General features: G+C 46.4%; 4 protein-coding genes across 4 annotated transcripts; 3 read left to right on the top strand and 1 right to left on the bottom strand.

Moving 5' to 3' along the window:
- Nucleotides 1-874: 874 nt before the first annotated feature.
- On the top strand, nucleotides 875-1,642 carry TrAFT101_010460 (uncharacterized protein; the record flags this gene model as incomplete). Its single annotated transcript, XM_024910786.2, has 1 exon — nucleotides 875-1,642. One exon carries the CDS (start codon nucleotides 875-877, stop codon nucleotides 1,640-1,642), a length of 768 nt encoding a protein of 255 aa, XP_024756255.2.
- A 658-nt stretch (nucleotides 1,643-2,300) lies between these two features.
- TrAFT101_010459 (uncharacterized protein) lies at nucleotides 2,301-3,014 on the top strand (the record flags this gene model as incomplete). Its single annotated transcript, XM_024908922.2, has 1 exon — nucleotides 2,301-3,014. One exon carries the CDS (start codon nucleotides 2,301-2,303, stop codon nucleotides 3,012-3,014), a length of 714 nt encoding a protein of 237 aa, XP_024756254.2.
- Nucleotides 3,015-5,409: 2,395 nt separating this feature from the next.
- TrAFT101_010458 (uncharacterized protein) lies at nucleotides 5,410-6,582 on the top strand (the record flags this gene model as incomplete). Its single annotated transcript, XM_024910278.1, has 1 exon — nucleotides 5,410-6,582. One exon carries the CDS (start codon nucleotides 5,410-5,412, stop codon nucleotides 6,580-6,582), a length of 1,173 nt encoding a protein of 390 aa, XP_024756253.1.
- A 1,284-nt stretch (nucleotides 6,583-7,866) lies between these two features.
- Nucleotides 7,867-16,164, bottom strand: TrAFT101_010457 (Type I Iterative PKS). Its single transcript, XM_024908921.2, has 6 exons — nucleotides 15,337-16,164; nucleotides 14,772-15,285; nucleotides 14,572-14,695; nucleotides 14,404-14,516; nucleotides 9,169-14,355; nucleotides 7,867-9,110 (listed from the first exon to the last, which is right to left on the bottom strand). The coding sequence occupies exons 1-6, from the start codon at nucleotides 15,855-15,857 to the stop codon at nucleotides 8,241-8,243; spliced, it is 7,329 nt and encodes a 2,442-aa protein (XP_024756252.2). The 5' UTR covers nucleotides 15,858-16,164; the 3' UTR covers nucleotides 7,867-8,240.
- Nucleotides 16,165-16,881: the final 717 nt, after the last annotated feature.

Here is a 16,881-nt window from a genome sequence, read left to right as displayed (position 1 = left end):
CCCTGACTATGGCACTTTTATGAGAGACTGCTGCTGGGCTACCTTTTCTATCTTTCTGACTCATAGATTTAGTCCATATTCTATGCGACTGAAGCTTCTTATTATTGGAGCATCATAGTTCGTTGAGATGTCCAGGCGCACATACGTAGCAGTTTGTTCATGCTGCCATATCGAATAGATACCAATAATATACTAGGGCCGACATCAATAAATATGATTGCATGCCTGTGAATCTCCTCCTCTGGCACAAGTTTTATCCAACTCGAAAATTGTAAGCAAGGAAAAGCTTACATAGTTTTGGCTGACCTTGCCACCTCATGGCCTTGGAAATCACATGTTACTTGCCTTAATCTTTACATCTCAAGTTGCAATTAGGCAGATAATGCTATGGAGTATAATCTCTGATTGCTATAGGGGCTATAGAAGATTTTCAGAACGAGAAATGGCAATCCGATATGTGGTGGCCGCTGTTTTGGCGAATTCTGAGCGCCACGGTGGATGATGTAATACGACTTCCCGATTAGGAATTACCGTTTACAGCCGCCCCGGTAGTAGCTACATTACGTGAGGTAAAATACTCAGTGTGATTATGGGAATGCGGCCAGAGAACGCCTTGCAGCAGCGTCTTATGGAGTTGCCCCGCGCTGAAGACCCCGCGTCGTTCATATCTTCTATAGTGGTAATTGGAGGGGTATTGCACGGCCCAAGTTTCATGCTTTCATGCGATTACCTATCAGTGGGGATAAATAGCATCCGCGAGTTTGACACGCTGTTGGGCTAATTGAGCAAAGGCAGTGGTTTCGTATCCTGTATCAACCGAATCGATAACCAAAAAGAGAAGAAACGAAATTAAGAAGAAAGAAAGACAGAAAACATGACAACGACAAGAGCAATCAACACTTTCAAGGCTCTCACTTTCGACTGCTACGGCACCCTTGTGGACTGGGAGTCTGGCATTTACAACAACCTTCGGCCTCTGTACCAGCAGCTTGATGACTCGCATCCTCTCAAGAATGACCGTCTCGGATTGCTTCGTGCTATAGTTCGGCACGAGGGCCTCGTTCAGACTGCCAATCCGACCTACCTCTATCATACCGTTCTAGCTGAAGCTTATGGCAATCTCGCCGCTGAGCTAGGTGTCGCCGCCGACCAAGAGGCCAAGGCCGAGTTTGGATACAGTGTTGGCAGCTGGCCCATTTACCCAGACACTCTTGATGCCCTGACTCGGCTGCACAAGCACTTCAAGCTGGTCATCATCTCCAATGTAGATCTTGATTCGTTCAAGCGCACGCTTGAAAAGCAGTTTCTGGGCTTTCCCTTTGACGCTATATACACGGCGCAGGAAATTGGCTCGTACAAACCCGACTTGAGAAACTTCCAATATCTCATTGGGCACTGCGACGAGGACCTAGGCGTGAAGAAGGAAGATATCTTGCATACAGCACAAAGCTTGCATCACGATCATGTGCCTGCGAAGCAGATTGGCATAGCGAGCGCGTGGATTGAACGGGGGGAGGAAGTTGAGAGTGTGATGGGTGGAGATCCGAAAGAGTATGAAGAGAGAGTGGCCTATTCGTGGAAGTTCAAGAACATGAAGGAGATGGCGGATGCAGTTGATGCTGCTGCTGCAAAGAGCGCCTAAAACCATCTTAAGTTTAGATCCTGCCATAGCAAAGATGGAAGTGTCGGATAGATTTATTCTAGCTATTTTTGTTTATTTCCTTCACTGTCAACTACTGCAAATGTGATCTCGAGTAGGAATCAGGCCATTTCATGGGTTATGCGCCGCAATTATCCCGGCTGCGGCAGTGCTCATTAAACCTTGGCAAAAGCAAATGGAAATCAATCAAAATCAATCATTCGATAGCATATAAGCTTACGGGTGATTCTACTCACTACGCGTAACCTTAATTTTTTATAGAACCCATGAGCTTCTCTTGAAAAGAAGCTAGGCCTAGGTCGAGCACGTTGGCTATGCAATGTGGCTGTGCGGAGTGATCCTGCTTCCTAATGAGCCTTGATGTGGCCCAACGCCTTGCCAGCGCTGCGTATTACCGCATTTGGAAATCATGACGGAGCCCAGGAGAAATTGAGGGTTTTCTTGCCAGCGAGGATGGAGAAAATTAACAATTATATATAGCAGCGAGTGTGGAGAGAATTTCATGAAAATTACTTGCATTGAAACTACATCTCCTCTCAATACCAGCATAAAAAGACTGCGAATTGAGTGTATTTCTCATTTTACAATAATAGCACAATCTACTACTACACCTAATACTCCTCTATTACTACTAGCAATCATGGGTGGCGCCGAGTCAAAAGAAGCCCACCAGAAAATCCACAACGCGACCCTTGCTGGAGTTACATTCCCCAGTACTTTTGAGCTTTACTACGATCCCTCATGGAAGAAGTTCAAAATGATCCTCGGCCACGCTCCTTCCGAGCCACTTTATGTCTTCAACCTACCGGAAGGCTGGTGGGGGGATCTAATCATGTACAACGGCCCTACTCTGGAACACCCGCCGCTGGCCGCTGTGCGCAACACTGGTAAGTCGGGGATGGGAGATGCAGTCACGCTGCCCCCTCTTGGGCCGGGCCAAGAAGTCATTGATGAGAAAATGTCTCGCCGAAGAAAGGGCTTGACGGACGTCTTTTCATTTGCCGCGGTTGTGGACACCAGAGAGGGGGAGAAAACAACGCGACGCGTTCAGAGATTTGAGTGGGTGGGCTCAGGACGCAAGGAGGTGAAGGATTTGAACGAATGGACTCACGGGTGGAAATTAAGGCGCGTAATTGCGAGTGACGCGGAGGACGAAGACGAATCTGAGAATGAGCTCCCAGCTGGGGAGATATTGGCTGTCTGGGCGGATTCATCCATGAGCCTGAGAAAGGCTGCCAAGTTCCAGTTCCTTAACAGTGGGGCAACCGGTGAGCTGGGGGAGGCGTGGGCCCTTATGGCGGTGATTACGTTTGTGAGGGTTTGGCAGAGATACATGCAGGTGGTGGCGACGTAGTGGTGAGAGTTGGAGGGATGAATACCTGAGGGCGCGAATCCTGAATGGCTTGATGGAGGGCTGCGGGAGCGGATGGTGACCCGGCTAGGTACCTAATAGATGAACGAATGTATGATTACTTGGCATCACGGTACAAAGGGCATTTGCATATGTAATACTATAATATGGCTTTCAGATGACTACACTACGCTTGTGCCCCGAGGCGTTTTGTAATGTAGCTTTGTTGTGCAGGATGCCGCATATCCTAAAGCAGTAAGTAATAGAGACCAAACTTGAAATAGTACTTGTGCCCGCGTGAAAACAACTTCTCGGCATGCCTCGGTTGCAAAGGTACAATTCGCAGCATCGCCGTAGCCCTGTAATATATGCTGCCAATCATGCCGCAGCACCCAGTCCAGTATATCAAGGCTACATGTATACCGGTTAATTAGCCTAGGGAAAGAAGGAATAAACAAGTTCGTTTGTTTTCGCCCCAGCCACCAAATTACAAGCCCTCTGTGCTGCTTGGAACTGTGGAATGCATGCGTTCGGTTGCATCACACTGATGAATAAAAACGACATCTTCACTCAAACACGCACAGCGAATCGCTTCTCCTCAGCACCAATGTTGCACCGCCCTTACATCATCCGCCGAGTCTGACGTATCAGGTTCTACATGGTATAGTGAAAACGCTGTAGCAGAATGATTCTCCCGTTCACTATGTCTCGGGCCATTTTTTCAGTCGGTGAAATATTCGCTACATGCCGCCGGGCTACTGCAGTATGTGCTCAAGGTCATACAGCAGTGCGCTGTGTAACTCGGAAAGAAAAGTTGAAAATTACCCGCGGCTCATCTCCATTTGGAAACAGCATATTCTGCGTATGCAGCTTGCTGATCGGGCTTGGCCACTAGCCTAGTGATGTACCCGCGGGAATCAGAGGATTTCAGCTTCAGACGCACTGTTATCTCCTTTGAGAACTGCATAGAAGCTAATGCACGCAGCAGTTTAGCAACGTTCACCGGCTGCCTGTCCACCGGCTGAGGCACCGGCAAGGAAATCCATTGGTCTGCCCTCAAAGCCATAGTAAGACGGCCCTGCATGCACCCTCGCGTTGATATCGCTATACCGGTGTGAGTGATACAGTATAATATGAAGTGTATGATGTATTTACATCTTAGTATCACATTCACTTTCGTCTGAGCCCGTCATACCAGCAACATACGTGGATGTTGAAAGCAATTGATTTGTTGGAGTTACTTCATATACATGCGGGGCACGTCTTGTTGTCTCGTTCTAGGTGGCACCCATGAGAGAGACTGTCTCGGGAAATTTTTAACATGGTCAACGTAAGATAAACCATAGCTTATGGAATCCATCGTCTTGCTTCGAGAACTGTAATATTATGCCCTTCAATTATAACCAGATTAAGATATTATAGTAGAGACTATACAGTAGCTAGTAATACCACGCTAAAGCTGTCCAACTCTTTCCCCTTGTTTGTGCTTGTAGTAAGCTGTGGTGTTAGCAAACTAAAAGTGTGTACGATGTCTCGCGTAGACAAGAAGGCCCCTCTTGAATCAATGCTGGTTGACATAGGAATACGACGCTAGTGTGTCCTGAGGCTGGCTGAAAGACGCAGTTATTCGTGGTGTGTCTCGTTCAGGAACCTATGAAGCGATGCTACTACGGTACCACTAGTACTATGTGTAGGACTACTCCTCCCAAGGATTCAAGTCGAAGGTCATGGTACTCAATGGGATTGATCGACACCATCCCTCCCCTGCTTTCACCTTCCCACCATGAGCCGTTTGTCTCACAACATCCTTGGCGCTGGGAGTGTCCCTTCGAGAATAAGAGGGAGGTGTTTCCCACCTTCTCATACTCATTTCATCTTCTAAGATCTCATTGAAAAGACAGGCAAGGCAACTTTACACGTCTGTGTTCCAAACATCATCATCCTCCTCCTCCTCCTCTTCTTTTTCTTCTTATTTTTCTCCGTCTATCAACTTTCAACGTCCTAAAGAGGGAACTATCCTAGATTCCTTTTCGTTGTCGTTTTTCTTGAGGAAGAACTTTTGACAGAGCAGATAAACAGTTTTCTTTTCTTTGCTTTTTATATCTACTATTGAGGGCTATCCTGAGCCATACCAAACTCAAAAAATCCTGATTTCCTTTTGTTACAGAGAGCTATCCTGAGCTACTCTTCAACTCCTGACAGAGAGCTATCCTGAGCTACTCTTACAAATCCTGATAGGGGGCTATCCTGAGCCACTCCTGAACTGACTCCTGATCATTAAAGATTTTTGAAATCAAAATTGAAGATCTATTTTCTTTTAAGAATTTAAAGAAGAAAAAACAAACTCTCCACAAGCCTTTTATTGGTTGTTATCTATCACACTTGACTCATCAACATCATGTCTACATTCAGGTATGCGCAACGCACAGTCCGTGCTTCGGCACCTCTGCTTCGTTTTTCGCCTACCATCACCAATCGCGGTAGCCAGCGGTTGTTTCATGAGTCTAGCAAGGCAAAAGCCGTCGAGGCCATAGTCACGCAGACGCCTCTGAATAATGGCCCGCCTCCTCCCCCCAATGTGGCCCAGCAGTTACAGCAGCATCAGCAATTCCTCGCAGAGCCTTTCCCCCAGCCGGAAGGTTATACTCAGCTTAACGTCAGGGAGCAGGCATATAATCCAAAGTTTTACGAGACCATCGGCAAGATCATGAAGCTCCGTGAGAAATACCTCCGTGATCGCTGCATCTTCGTCGAGTCTGCTGATATGATCGATATTGTGTTGGGCCTCGGCGCCAAGGAGGCCGACCTCCCTAAGATGGAGAAGGTCTCAGACACCTTGTATCACGACCCTACTCTGCCCTTCCGCCTCTCTCGCAACAGTCGCTTCTGCCTTGATTTTGACACTCACTCTATTCGCCGTCTAGAGTTTCAGCCCTTTGTCCTAACTGTCGAGGAAGATTTCAATCGCTACGACTCTGGAGCCATTCGCCGCTTTGACGAGGTCCAAAACAACCTACAGCTCAACTCAGTCTTCCAAGCGCTGTTCGCGTTCAAGGCTATGATTATCCACGGCATGCAAATTGCCCACCGCCCCAAGCTGGAGTATGGCATCAACAAGTGGGTGTGTACTCTGTTTAACCTCCGTACTGTCACTACTCCCCACATTTTGGGAGAGCCTGCGCTGGAGGGTGTGCACTCCGATGGTGTCGACCACACCATGACCACTTTTCTGGGGAGCTACAACATGTCGGACAATAGTGCTGCCACCTTTATGCACGACATGGATGAGAAGACAGGCATTCCCTTGGAAGAGATTGAGCCGAAGCACCTGCTAGCGCGAGTTCAGCACAAGAGACTTCTTGATACGCTCATGATTGTCGACCATGAGCGTAAACACAGCTTGTCCGCAGTTTACCCTGTGGACAAGACCAAAGAGGCTCACCGCGACATGCTTGTATTCTTCACTCGCAAGCCTGTTGAGAGTACTCATGTGTCTGGGTCCATCGACTCGCTCAAGCCTCACAAAGAACTTCCCATGGAGGTTCCTCTTTATCTCCCTGGTTCCAACTAGTAAACACAAATATCATATGCATCTAGGGTTGGCCAAAAGATCATACGCACTAGGGGGGTATGCTTGAACAAGAAAGCGGATGATCGCCTTCGATCTCATTAGTGGCATCGGCCGACAGGTCTTAGGGCGATGTGGGGGCTCTGCAGCGCTTACCGGCCCCTCCTTTTCTCCCTTGTTTCTGCCTACTTACTGCCTCCCCGAAGCAAGATCTTTGAGGAGACATGTGGGAAAGGCACGAACAGGGGATTTCTCATCTTCGTTGTTGGTGCTGGTGTTAGCTCACTGGTGAGAGCGCGATAGGGTTGATGAAGTTGGATCGTTGAGATTGGACTGTTTCTAACTCGCTTTCCTTGGAGGCATACATTCATGTTTGATAAACTGATATATTTTCTTTCCCCATCGAGCTATAGCGGTTGGCTAGAGTAGTTAAAAGAGTACTTTTTTTTTTTTTTTTTGGATCTATTCGTTTCTTCTATATATATATATATATATGGTGTCTAAAGATTCCCTGTACTCACCAAAGCTGACAGATGCGATGACATGATTATTTGCAGCATCCAAGTACAGTCAGGCACCCTACCACGACTCATGAAATCAGTAAGCATGGCAGCAGTAGGTTCTACGAAAAGGAATGAGAATGGGATTAACATATTTTGCTCCGATTGTATGTATATAAAACACTAGTTTTACTGAAATGCTCCTTTTGTTACAGAAAAGAGAGAGAAGGCTTTGAGAGGGCTTCACGGCTGGGGCATCGCAAAAACCCTGAACGATTAGATAAGATTGGCGACAACCCCACTACCCCATATCATCGCTTTAATTGTTCGTCTTGGCTACGTTCAAAGCAGCATATGTGCTCATTAATGTGCATGAGCTTTGCAGTGCTTTGCATGTTTTGCAGCACTTGTATGCAAGTAATATGTAGCACGGTTTACAGGCATGGACATTCTATTATAAGCATAATCATGTTAGCTAAATACGTGTATGTACTCTGTAGTAGGTAGGACGAGCGCAGTGTCTCTTGTTTTGCATTGCATTGCATCCATGTAAATGAAACCGGGATTCTGCCTCAACGTCACCTAAGCTAGACGACGTGGCAGAGAGGCTTGCTGCACGCTGAGCGCGGCTTCAGCTTGCTATTTGTCCACGCAATTGATGTGGCGTATTGTGAGGAATGCAAGTCATGATACAGAGAAAGCGACGGCTTCACCGCTTATTTCGACACTGGTTTACGGCTGTATAGATTTGTATCGGCTGCAAGCAGCGCAAGGAAGGTAGTGACTTGTCCAACTGGATATGGCCATGAGATAACTGGATTTAAATTATGCCTAGGAAATAATGCTAGAATAATAGTACTGGCTGAAATGCTTCGTATACAGCATATTATGATAATAGATGTAAGAAAAGCTGCATAATGCAAAGAGCAAATTTTCGATTTAACCTTCATTTCACATTTCTTTCGAAACAAAATTACAAGAAAAAGAAATGAACGAATGAATGAAAGTTGCTGAAACCAGATAGCTTGTAACAGTATCATCAATATCCCCCAACCGAGCTCAATCTAGGGAGCTCTTCCGGAAATCCCTCAAGGACCGGCCCGATCCGACGTAGACGAGGGACATCGAGAGCCTCCAAAACGACCCGTGTCATGGGAACCTTTAAGCAGCTTCGTGAGCCTCCTTTATGGCCTTGGCAGCCAACTTGCCCAGGTTGGTAATGCTTCCAGCACCCATGAACTCAAGCGTGCTGATGCTAACGCCCAGCGTGCGGCGCCACCAGTTGCGAATCTCAATAGAGACGAGCGAATCAACACCCAGCTGGATGAGGCTAAGACTCAAGTCCAAATCCTTCACATCTCGTGACATGAGGTTGTAAATGCATAAGCCAATTTGACCTGTCAAAAAGTCAACATTCCTCGGCATCTCGAGCAGCGAAGGAGTGGTGTGGACACTCTTTATGAATTGGCCAAAGTCTTCGGGGAGTCCATTGCTGCAAGAAGTGCCAGCGTCGTGAAGATGTGCTTGGGCCATGCGTCGGTCACGCTTCCAAATACAGCGATTAGTAGGATCAGAGAGTGACTTCGTGCTTTTGAGGCCAATAGCAAGCTCAGATGGGTTGTAGAAGCCAACATCCGAAGAGGAGGCTGCAGGATGCTGATGAGATAACGTATACGTAAGGGCGTCAAGTAGCTCAGTTTCTCCAAGAGTGTAGAAGTTGAGGGCGCGAAATTGTTCAAGCAGAGCTGGGTTCTCAACAACATATCCTACGTCATCTACAACTCCGACGTTCAGCACACCAGCTGGTAGTCCCTGCTCGTGGCGGAATTGAGTAAATGCCGTCAGGTACGCGTTGGCTGCTGAGTAGTTTGCTTGGCCCACCTGTCCTACAATGTAAGATATGGAGCTAAACAAGGTGAAGAAGTCCAAATCGCAATATTCTAGAGCTTGGTGAAGATTGATCGCGCCATCAACTTTGGGCCCAGCCGTTGTGAACCAGTCCTCGTGAGAGAGTTGTAAAATACCACGATCCTATACATATATGTTAATAAATGAAACGGTATGCGAGAGCCGTATGTATATGACTTACCCTTAGAATCATCGTCATTAGGAAAACACCGGCAATCGGCTTCGCTGCTTGCTTCACTGCCCGATAAACATCTTGCAAATTCGTAACGCTTCCCTTGATAGCCTGTACATCACACCCTTGCGCTTCAATTTCTTCAATAAATCTCTTATCTTGCTCAGAATCTCCAGCAGATCGAGACAAGTACATGATATGTTGGGCACCATTTTGTACCATCCAGTTAGAGACAGATTTGCCTATACCCCCGAGGCCACCAACCAAGAGGTACGTCCTGTCGTTTTTGAACTTTGCTGTATGAGGTTTTGCCGCAACTTGTAATTTGGACGCGTCAGCTGGCATGGACACCACAATCTTGCCAATATGCTGCCCCTTTTGCATATATCGGAAAGCCTCCATAACATCAGTAACGTCAAAGCGCTTCAAGGGTGAGATAGGCTTGATGGCGCCCTGCTTGTAGTATTTGTTAAACTGCTCTAGAATTGTTTTGCACATATCCGGCCTCTCCACGGCCATTTGGGACATATCGATGCCGTGGAACGACCGGTTCGACTCAAATATTTCCATACCAAGCTGTCCTCGGCCGATGAAATCGCGTTTACCAATCTCCAGCATTTTGCCGAAGGGGGCAACGCACTTCCATGACGTATGAAGCAGTTCTCCTGACAGAGAATTAAGCACTAGGTCTGCACCTCTACCATTTGTAGCCGCCATTAGATCCTTGTAGAACAAAGAATCGCGGGAGTTGAAGATGTTCTCGCGTGAGATGCCAAAGTTATCTACCAGATATTGAACCTTTTCGGCATTTCCAACAGTGGCGTAGACCTTAGCCCCCATCATTGTGCAGACATTAAGTGCTGCTATTCCAACGCCACCACAGGCGGAATGAACGAGAACTGACATGCCTTCACGTAATCCACCGATGTTAATAAGGGCATGAATTGCAGTAGCATAAACACACGGAACTGTAGCTGCTTCTTCAAAGCTTAGATTTTTGGGTATTTTGACCACAAGCCTTGCGTCTGAAATGTAGTTTGTTGTAAAACATCCGTGACCGATCGCCATAACTCGATCTCCAGGGAACAAGTCTTTGACGCTACTACCGACTTTGCGGATGATACCAGAGCACTCAATACCAAGACCTGGTTTGTAACCTTCAACAATACCCATAGCAACAAGAATATCTTTGAAGTTCATGCCGACGGAACGGGGCTTAATCTCTACTTGATTATCTTGTAACGGGATAGTTTCATCCTCTGTCCATTGTAAAGTCTGCAGTTGGCCAATGCGTGCCATCTCGAGCTTCTTTGGGGAGCTGGACTTAATATTTGCTTCTCCTCCGCTATGTTCCGCGATATCTATCCACTGATATCTCGGGACCATGACTCTACCGTTGACAAGAGCATACTCCCAATCAGGATCAAACTCATCGTCTTTGGTCCTATTGCAGAATTTTTCGAAGACGTGTAGAACGCCTTCTGCATCAAAATCCTTCAAATCTAGCTCAAGTGTCGCAAAATCCAATGAAAGTTCGGATCTAATATTGCGGGTTGCCCCAATTGTAGTGGCGTATCGAGGATCTTGTGATCCAACTTGGGCGTGACCGGTCACCCATAATAGTCCTTTTTCCGCGGGGAACTTGCCAATGTATCGTTGCCATGCATTGAATGTGCTTTCCGACATCTGAAAGAACATTGTATCATGCAGATCTAACAGAGAGATAACATCTGCGTTTGGATCCGGCTCTTGGGTAAGTGTACGAAACGCAACCTCATAGCCTTGTGAACTAAGCAGTTCAGAAAGAGATTGCGTATGATCTTCAAACTCGTGATGACCAAGAAGAGTGATCTTCCCATATTCTCGTAGTGGATTAGCTGCCGTAGTAAGAATATTCAGCGTGATATTGTCTTTGTCCATAGTCAACCCTTCGCTCCCAGAAAATCCGGCTTCCATTAAGAGATTATCCCACTGGTGTATATCGAATAAGTACTCATCGTCACGACAGTCTTCCTTTACCTCCCATCGTTCAGGAGAGAAGCCCATTATGAATTTATAAAAGTTCGCACTAGGCGATACCTCCTGAACAAGTAGTCGGCCATTTGGCTTCATGAGTTCGCGAACGTTTCGGAGGGCACTCCGAACATCAGAACAGCGGTGAAAAGCCTTGGTGGAAATGATGAGATCGAAAGATTCAAGCTCAAAATCTTGCGACTTGGGATCCTTGGTGAGATCAAGAGTTTTGAACTCTACATTCTCACATTCTTCTAGCTTCTGCCGAGCAAGATCGAGAGATCCCTCATCGCGAGCTGTGTAAACATACTTGCTGTAGCAATGCTTTCCAGCTGAATTAATGAGGGCTTTCAAGGCCTTTATGGAAATACCAGCAGCTCCAATGCCAAGTTCTAGCACTCTCATTGTGGGAATGGTATGAGCGAGCGTGCTTAACAAAGATGAGAAGTCACATCGACTATCAATAAAGCTGTATAAGCTAGAAAATCCGCCATCGTCTTTGAGTACATCGTCTATGTTCTGCTCGCCCCTAAAGATAGCCTCTGCGCCTGTAGCAAGCAGGTTAATGATAGTAGCAATCCCGGCACAGCTTGTTCGCAGAAGATGTTCCTTGGTACGTTCAATTTCTGTTTTAGCCTTCTTTGGGCTTAGTTGAACGAGATGCGCGCTGTCTGGCACATTTTCATATTTGCCTTTAAGAGCTTTTGTTCGTTGCTTATTGAGCCATTTGCTGAAGTATATATAGGGTTTAGGGATTTGAATTCGCTCAATGTGCTGAAGGATAGACAATTGGTATAAAAGAGCCAGCTTTTCGATGTTCACTACCTCATCTACATCTGGCAAGGGACGGACTGGACAGATGAGATTATTTGGCGAAATAAAGTCGATATGAGGCTTCCAATGCAAATGAGCAGCTGGTGTGGGACCGGCTTTATCCGCATCACCGCTCTCTAGTGGACTGAATTCGCCATTTCTTAAGCTCAAAATTACCTTATTGTTGGCCATAATAGTGGCTGAGCCACGAATTGCCCCAGTTGCACTTGATACAGCAGCAGTGCCAAGCCGCATCTCAGGCTGGCCGTTGCTGATGTATAGCTCATCAATATATGTTGGCACACAGAGCTGTCTGAGTTGTCGAGTTAACCCGTCAGCAATGGCAACTGTGAACGCCTGGAGCACAAGATCTATGATGCTAGGATGTAGAGAGTAATAAGGACCAAGCGTTGGATCGCGGTTTTTTATGGTGGCAGCAGTAGTATGGCGTCCAGGATAGACTGAAATGTCGGATAAGCCTTGAAAATCAGGTCCATAATTCAGCCCTACTTTCTTCATGATACGATACCACCCGGTGGTGGAAACTTGACGAGGCTGTTGTCCGACATCTTCACTACCAGCACTAATTTCTTTACCCGACCTCACCTTGCCCACGCAGTGCTTCGTCCAAGAGGCACCATTGAATGATGAAATGGCAAATTCGTACCATGTGGAATTTAGTTTAGAGGTTAGGCGTACAGGGCGAACGTGTGTTACAATTTCGTGCGCTTGCTGCTCTTTTAGAATCAGGGCATTTTGGATCTCCACTTGCTTTAGAGATGCATCGGTCTCGCCGCCTCCATTGAGTTGTCTAAGGGCCTCAATAGCCATATCGATATAAGCTGCAGCTGGTAGAACAATGTCATCTTGAATTTTATGGTCGCGAGCCCAAGGAACGTCGTCCAAACGGAACATGTTCCTCCAAGTAGGTTCCAAGTCGTCAGACTCCAGAATAAGGTTTCCAAGGAGCTCATGAGGAGGGAATTTGCGAAGGCGCCAATCGCGCGAAACTCGACTCTCATACCAGTATGCAGTGTCATGTTGCCATGCATAATTAGGAAGATCTGTTAATACGGTGCGACCTGCTGTTGTGGCAGCAATATTGACAGGAAAAGCCTCTTGGTACAGTTGTCCAAGGGAGCTGAGGATTGATTTGGGACCGCTATCATTTCGAACGAGAGTGGGAATATAAATGGATGCAGTCGAAATTTGCACGGACTTGAAGATATCCCTTAGAGGTCCGCGCAGAGCAGTGTGAGGGCCAATCTCAAGGTATACCGTATCTTCTACTGCCGAGTGCATCATGAGCTGCACTGCCGGTGAAAATAGCACTGGATTTTCCAAATTTCGCCTCCAATATGATGGTCCAAGTTGACCAGGTCTCTTGATTTGTTTTGCGGTAACGCTGGAAAAGAAAGGAACGGAAGGCTTTTTATCTTTCACGAAACCATCCAGTAGCTTCTCATATATACCGCCAATTTCACACATGTGGTGTGAATGATAGGCTCTTTCAACTCTCAGCTTGCGAGCGAAGATGTCAGGCAAATCTTTCTTTATATTAGCAATAACCTCATCCAGACGTTCAACGTCTCCTGACAATGTGATGCTCTTGGGGCTATTTTCACACGCAATGACAACGCCTTCTTGGAGGTAAGCGGCGGCATCTTCCCGGCCAAGGCCAACAGCTGCCATAGCACCAATTCGTCCGTGATTCTGAGTAACTTGTCCGCGATAGTAACCAACAATGATAGCTTCCTCAAGAGTCAAAGCTCCAGCTGCATACGCAGCCGCCATCTCGCCACTAGAGTGACCGACCACAGCCGCGGGAGTGATACCCCACCCCTCTAGTAGGTTCACAAGACCTATCTGGAGTGCAGTGCATATCGGTTGTGAGAATTTCGGTTGCTGAATCTTGCTTTCTTCCACAGAGCGCATGAGCTCCTCTTTTATTGTCCACTTAGGAGGACGGGGCAGTTTCGTAAGAGCAGCATCCATCTGATGTATAGCATCACGAAATTTGGGATATTGAGAGCAAAGGTCAGCCCCCATTCTTGCCCATTGCGCGCCCTGCCCAGTAAAGACAAAATTAACCCGAGGAGAAGTTTTATGTTTGACAACAGGGGAGAGCTCGGGAGTGTTTACACCATCGTAGATGGCAAAAGCACGCTGAGCTAAGTTTTCTCTTCTACATCCTAGAGTATATGCGACGTTGGGTAGTTGATCAGGATGCTGTTTAGCGTAGTTAAATATCGTGGCGGCTCTCTCTTTCAAAGAGGCGCCTTGGTGGGCAGAGAACACAAGCAACTGAGGATTAGGGTCGAGCACCGTCTGTTTTTGTGAGATGTAAAGCTTAGCCGAATCAATAATTACCTGTTCTATTGTTAGTGAGAACACCTTAAGAAAATGTGTGAGACTTGCATGAGCATTGGCACCTCCCACGCCGAAGCAGTTCACTGACACACGCTGTAGGCGGTCCGTTGGCCATGGTGTGGGTTTCGTTGGAACTCTCAAATTGTATTGGGCCCATTTAACTATACGGATCATTAGCATTATTGAAATTTGGGATCGACTTCTGTGTATGCTTACTTTTTGGATTAGGGACGCAGAACTTAACTTGTGGTGGAATAGTCTCATGTTCCAGAGACAATACAGCCTTGATCAAACTACTCAAGCCGGAAGCACCCTCTCCATGACCAATATTTGGTTTCACCTAAAAAGCCTCTGTATTAGTCTGTCTGTTATAAACATGGTGTATTAGTGAATTCATAGCTTGCAAAATCACTTACAGATCCAATATATATGCCTCGATTACCAAAAACTCGCCCCACAGCTCCGGCCTCCATGGGATCACCAACTTGTGTTCCTGTCCCATGGCATTCAACAAACGCTGTATCACTAATATTGGATATTTTGGCCACTTCATAGGCTCGTCGCATGAGAGCTACATGAGCCTCTTGATTGGGATTCGTGATTCCAATGGTCTTGCCATCAAAATTGGTTGCTGTGCCCCTGATAACACCGCGGATCGGATCCCCATCGCGAATAGCATCTTTCAGCTTTTTAATAAAGACGGCATTGATTGCCTCACCGCGAGCATAGCCGTCTGCTTTGGCATCAAACGTCTTGCATGATCCCGTTGGTGAGAGGACTCCCTGTTCGGACAAGGCGATAGTCATAGTCGGCGAAAGAAAAAGGCTAGTTCCAGCAACAATGGCAGATTCACACTCTCCAATATAGATAGCTTGGCAGGCCTCATGAAGTGCGATAAGTGAAGACGAGCATGCAGTACGGATAGTCATGCTATTTTCGTGTCAACTTTTGAAGTGTAGGGACGTCGTATTCTACACATACCTGGGACCTTTCAAATCATATTCATAAGATGCCCGGTTTGACAAGGCAAAATCCCCTCCGGTCAAGATTCGATGCGTTCCCAAATGTTGGGGGTCTTTTGCATATAGATCTAGCCAATCTTCACCAAATACGCCAACGTAGCAACCTATGTTGCGACCACGCCAATTCTTCTGTCCACCAGCCTCCATGCATTCCCATATAACCTCAAGCAATAGTCTGTGCTGGGGATCAAGCTTCTCAACTTCGGCTTTACTCATAGAAAAAAATGATGCATCCCATTTCTCCAGATCGCCTTCCAAATAGTGCCCGTATGTGCTCTTCAGCGTACCCGGCGTCCCTAATTTGCTTTCAAAGGCGTGCGCGCCAAATCGGTTATTCGGAACCTGTGTTTGTGTACTCTTTTTGTTTATGAGAAGATCCCAGTATTCATCTGTTGTTGTGATACCTCCAGGGAGCTTCAACCCTATTCCGACAATGGCGATTGGCGGCGGTGCGCCGTCGAGAGGCTCCATTGCGAGCATCTCTGTTTTCCTGTATTCATTCGACTTCTTCCTGTATGCATTCGACTTCTGCTGTTGCTGTTGATATGCTTAAGCTCTTCCAGAGCTAACCAAACAATGGTAACCACTATTTTTCCATTCAGTTCTTTCTTTTTCCTCTTCTTGTTCTCCTTTGAATCTCGTGAATTCCCGTAAAATATACGATGCGTTGGGAAGATTTTCTGCCGTTGAAGAGGATGAAGCTGACTCAATACGGAGCAAACAAATACGAATGAGGGAGAATATGCTCTTTTGAGAGTAAGATACAATTTTTTTTTTCTAGGATAATTATGCGAGGAGTAATTTGAACAATGAAAGGAATGTACCAGTACGAAAAGTGTTATTCGTTGTCGTACATCCCTTTTTATTTTCTTGTTGGAGATGCTCTCTCCGCTTCCATACTACTAGCACCACAATTACTGCTTCGTTCAATTGAGTAGCAGACCAATTCGCTGAGACACGTTGTTTTCCGGTCTCACTTATCCCTAGCTAACACAGTCCTTTCGCTGTGTGTAACCTCGGATGGCCTCCCTAGTATACAAACGTAACAGTGTCTACTCAAAGACCCCCATTCTCCCTGAACTTTATAACCCCTATAATTTGGTGTTTTTAGTGAGTCTCAGTTATATTTTTAAGCAATTTTCTTAACTTGGTTTACTTGGGTTTAAATGCGTGAAAACTCCACGGTAGTCTAAAGCGCTTCCTCCACCACTAACGATTCGAGCCTGGCCTCATAACCCGTCAAATTTAGTTATCACATGCATTAATCAAAATATGTCCGAAGCAAGAGAGGGCGAAGCCAGGCATGAAGCAAATTCATGGACGACGATGTTGATTCGCGTAACAAATGTCGCATTCCATCATTCTGTCTGAGAGGGCAACCAGAAAAATGCGCCATCAGCGCCACAATGCTTCTCATCCAAGTATATCAGATTGCGGGAAAAGCCTTTAATCCTCTCATAAAAGGTATCTGCCAATAGAGGGATATATTTATAAGACGCTGTGG

This window comes from Trichoderma asperellum, chromosome 6 (genome assembly GCF_020647865.1).
Source record: "Trichoderma asperellum chromosome 6, complete sequence".
NCBI classification, from domain to species: Eukaryota; Fungi; Ascomycota; class Sordariomycetes; order Hypocreales; family Hypocreaceae; genus Trichoderma; species Trichoderma asperellum.
This window is presented reverse-complemented; position numbering and strand designations above follow the sequence as displayed.

Coding starts and splice junctions, on each gene's coding strand:
- TrAFT101_010457 (XM_024908921.2), bottom strand. CDS start 15,857: ATGCTCGCAATGGAGCCTCTCGACGGCGCACCGCCGCCAATCGCCATT. Junction 14,517..14,571: donor CTGCGTCCCTAATCCAAAAA/GTAAGCATACAC, acceptor TGATCCGTATAG/TTAAATGGGCCCAATACAAT. Junction 9,111..9,168: donor TAATGACGATGATTCTAAGG/GTAAGTCATATA, acceptor ATATATGTATAG/GATCGTGGTATTTTACAACT.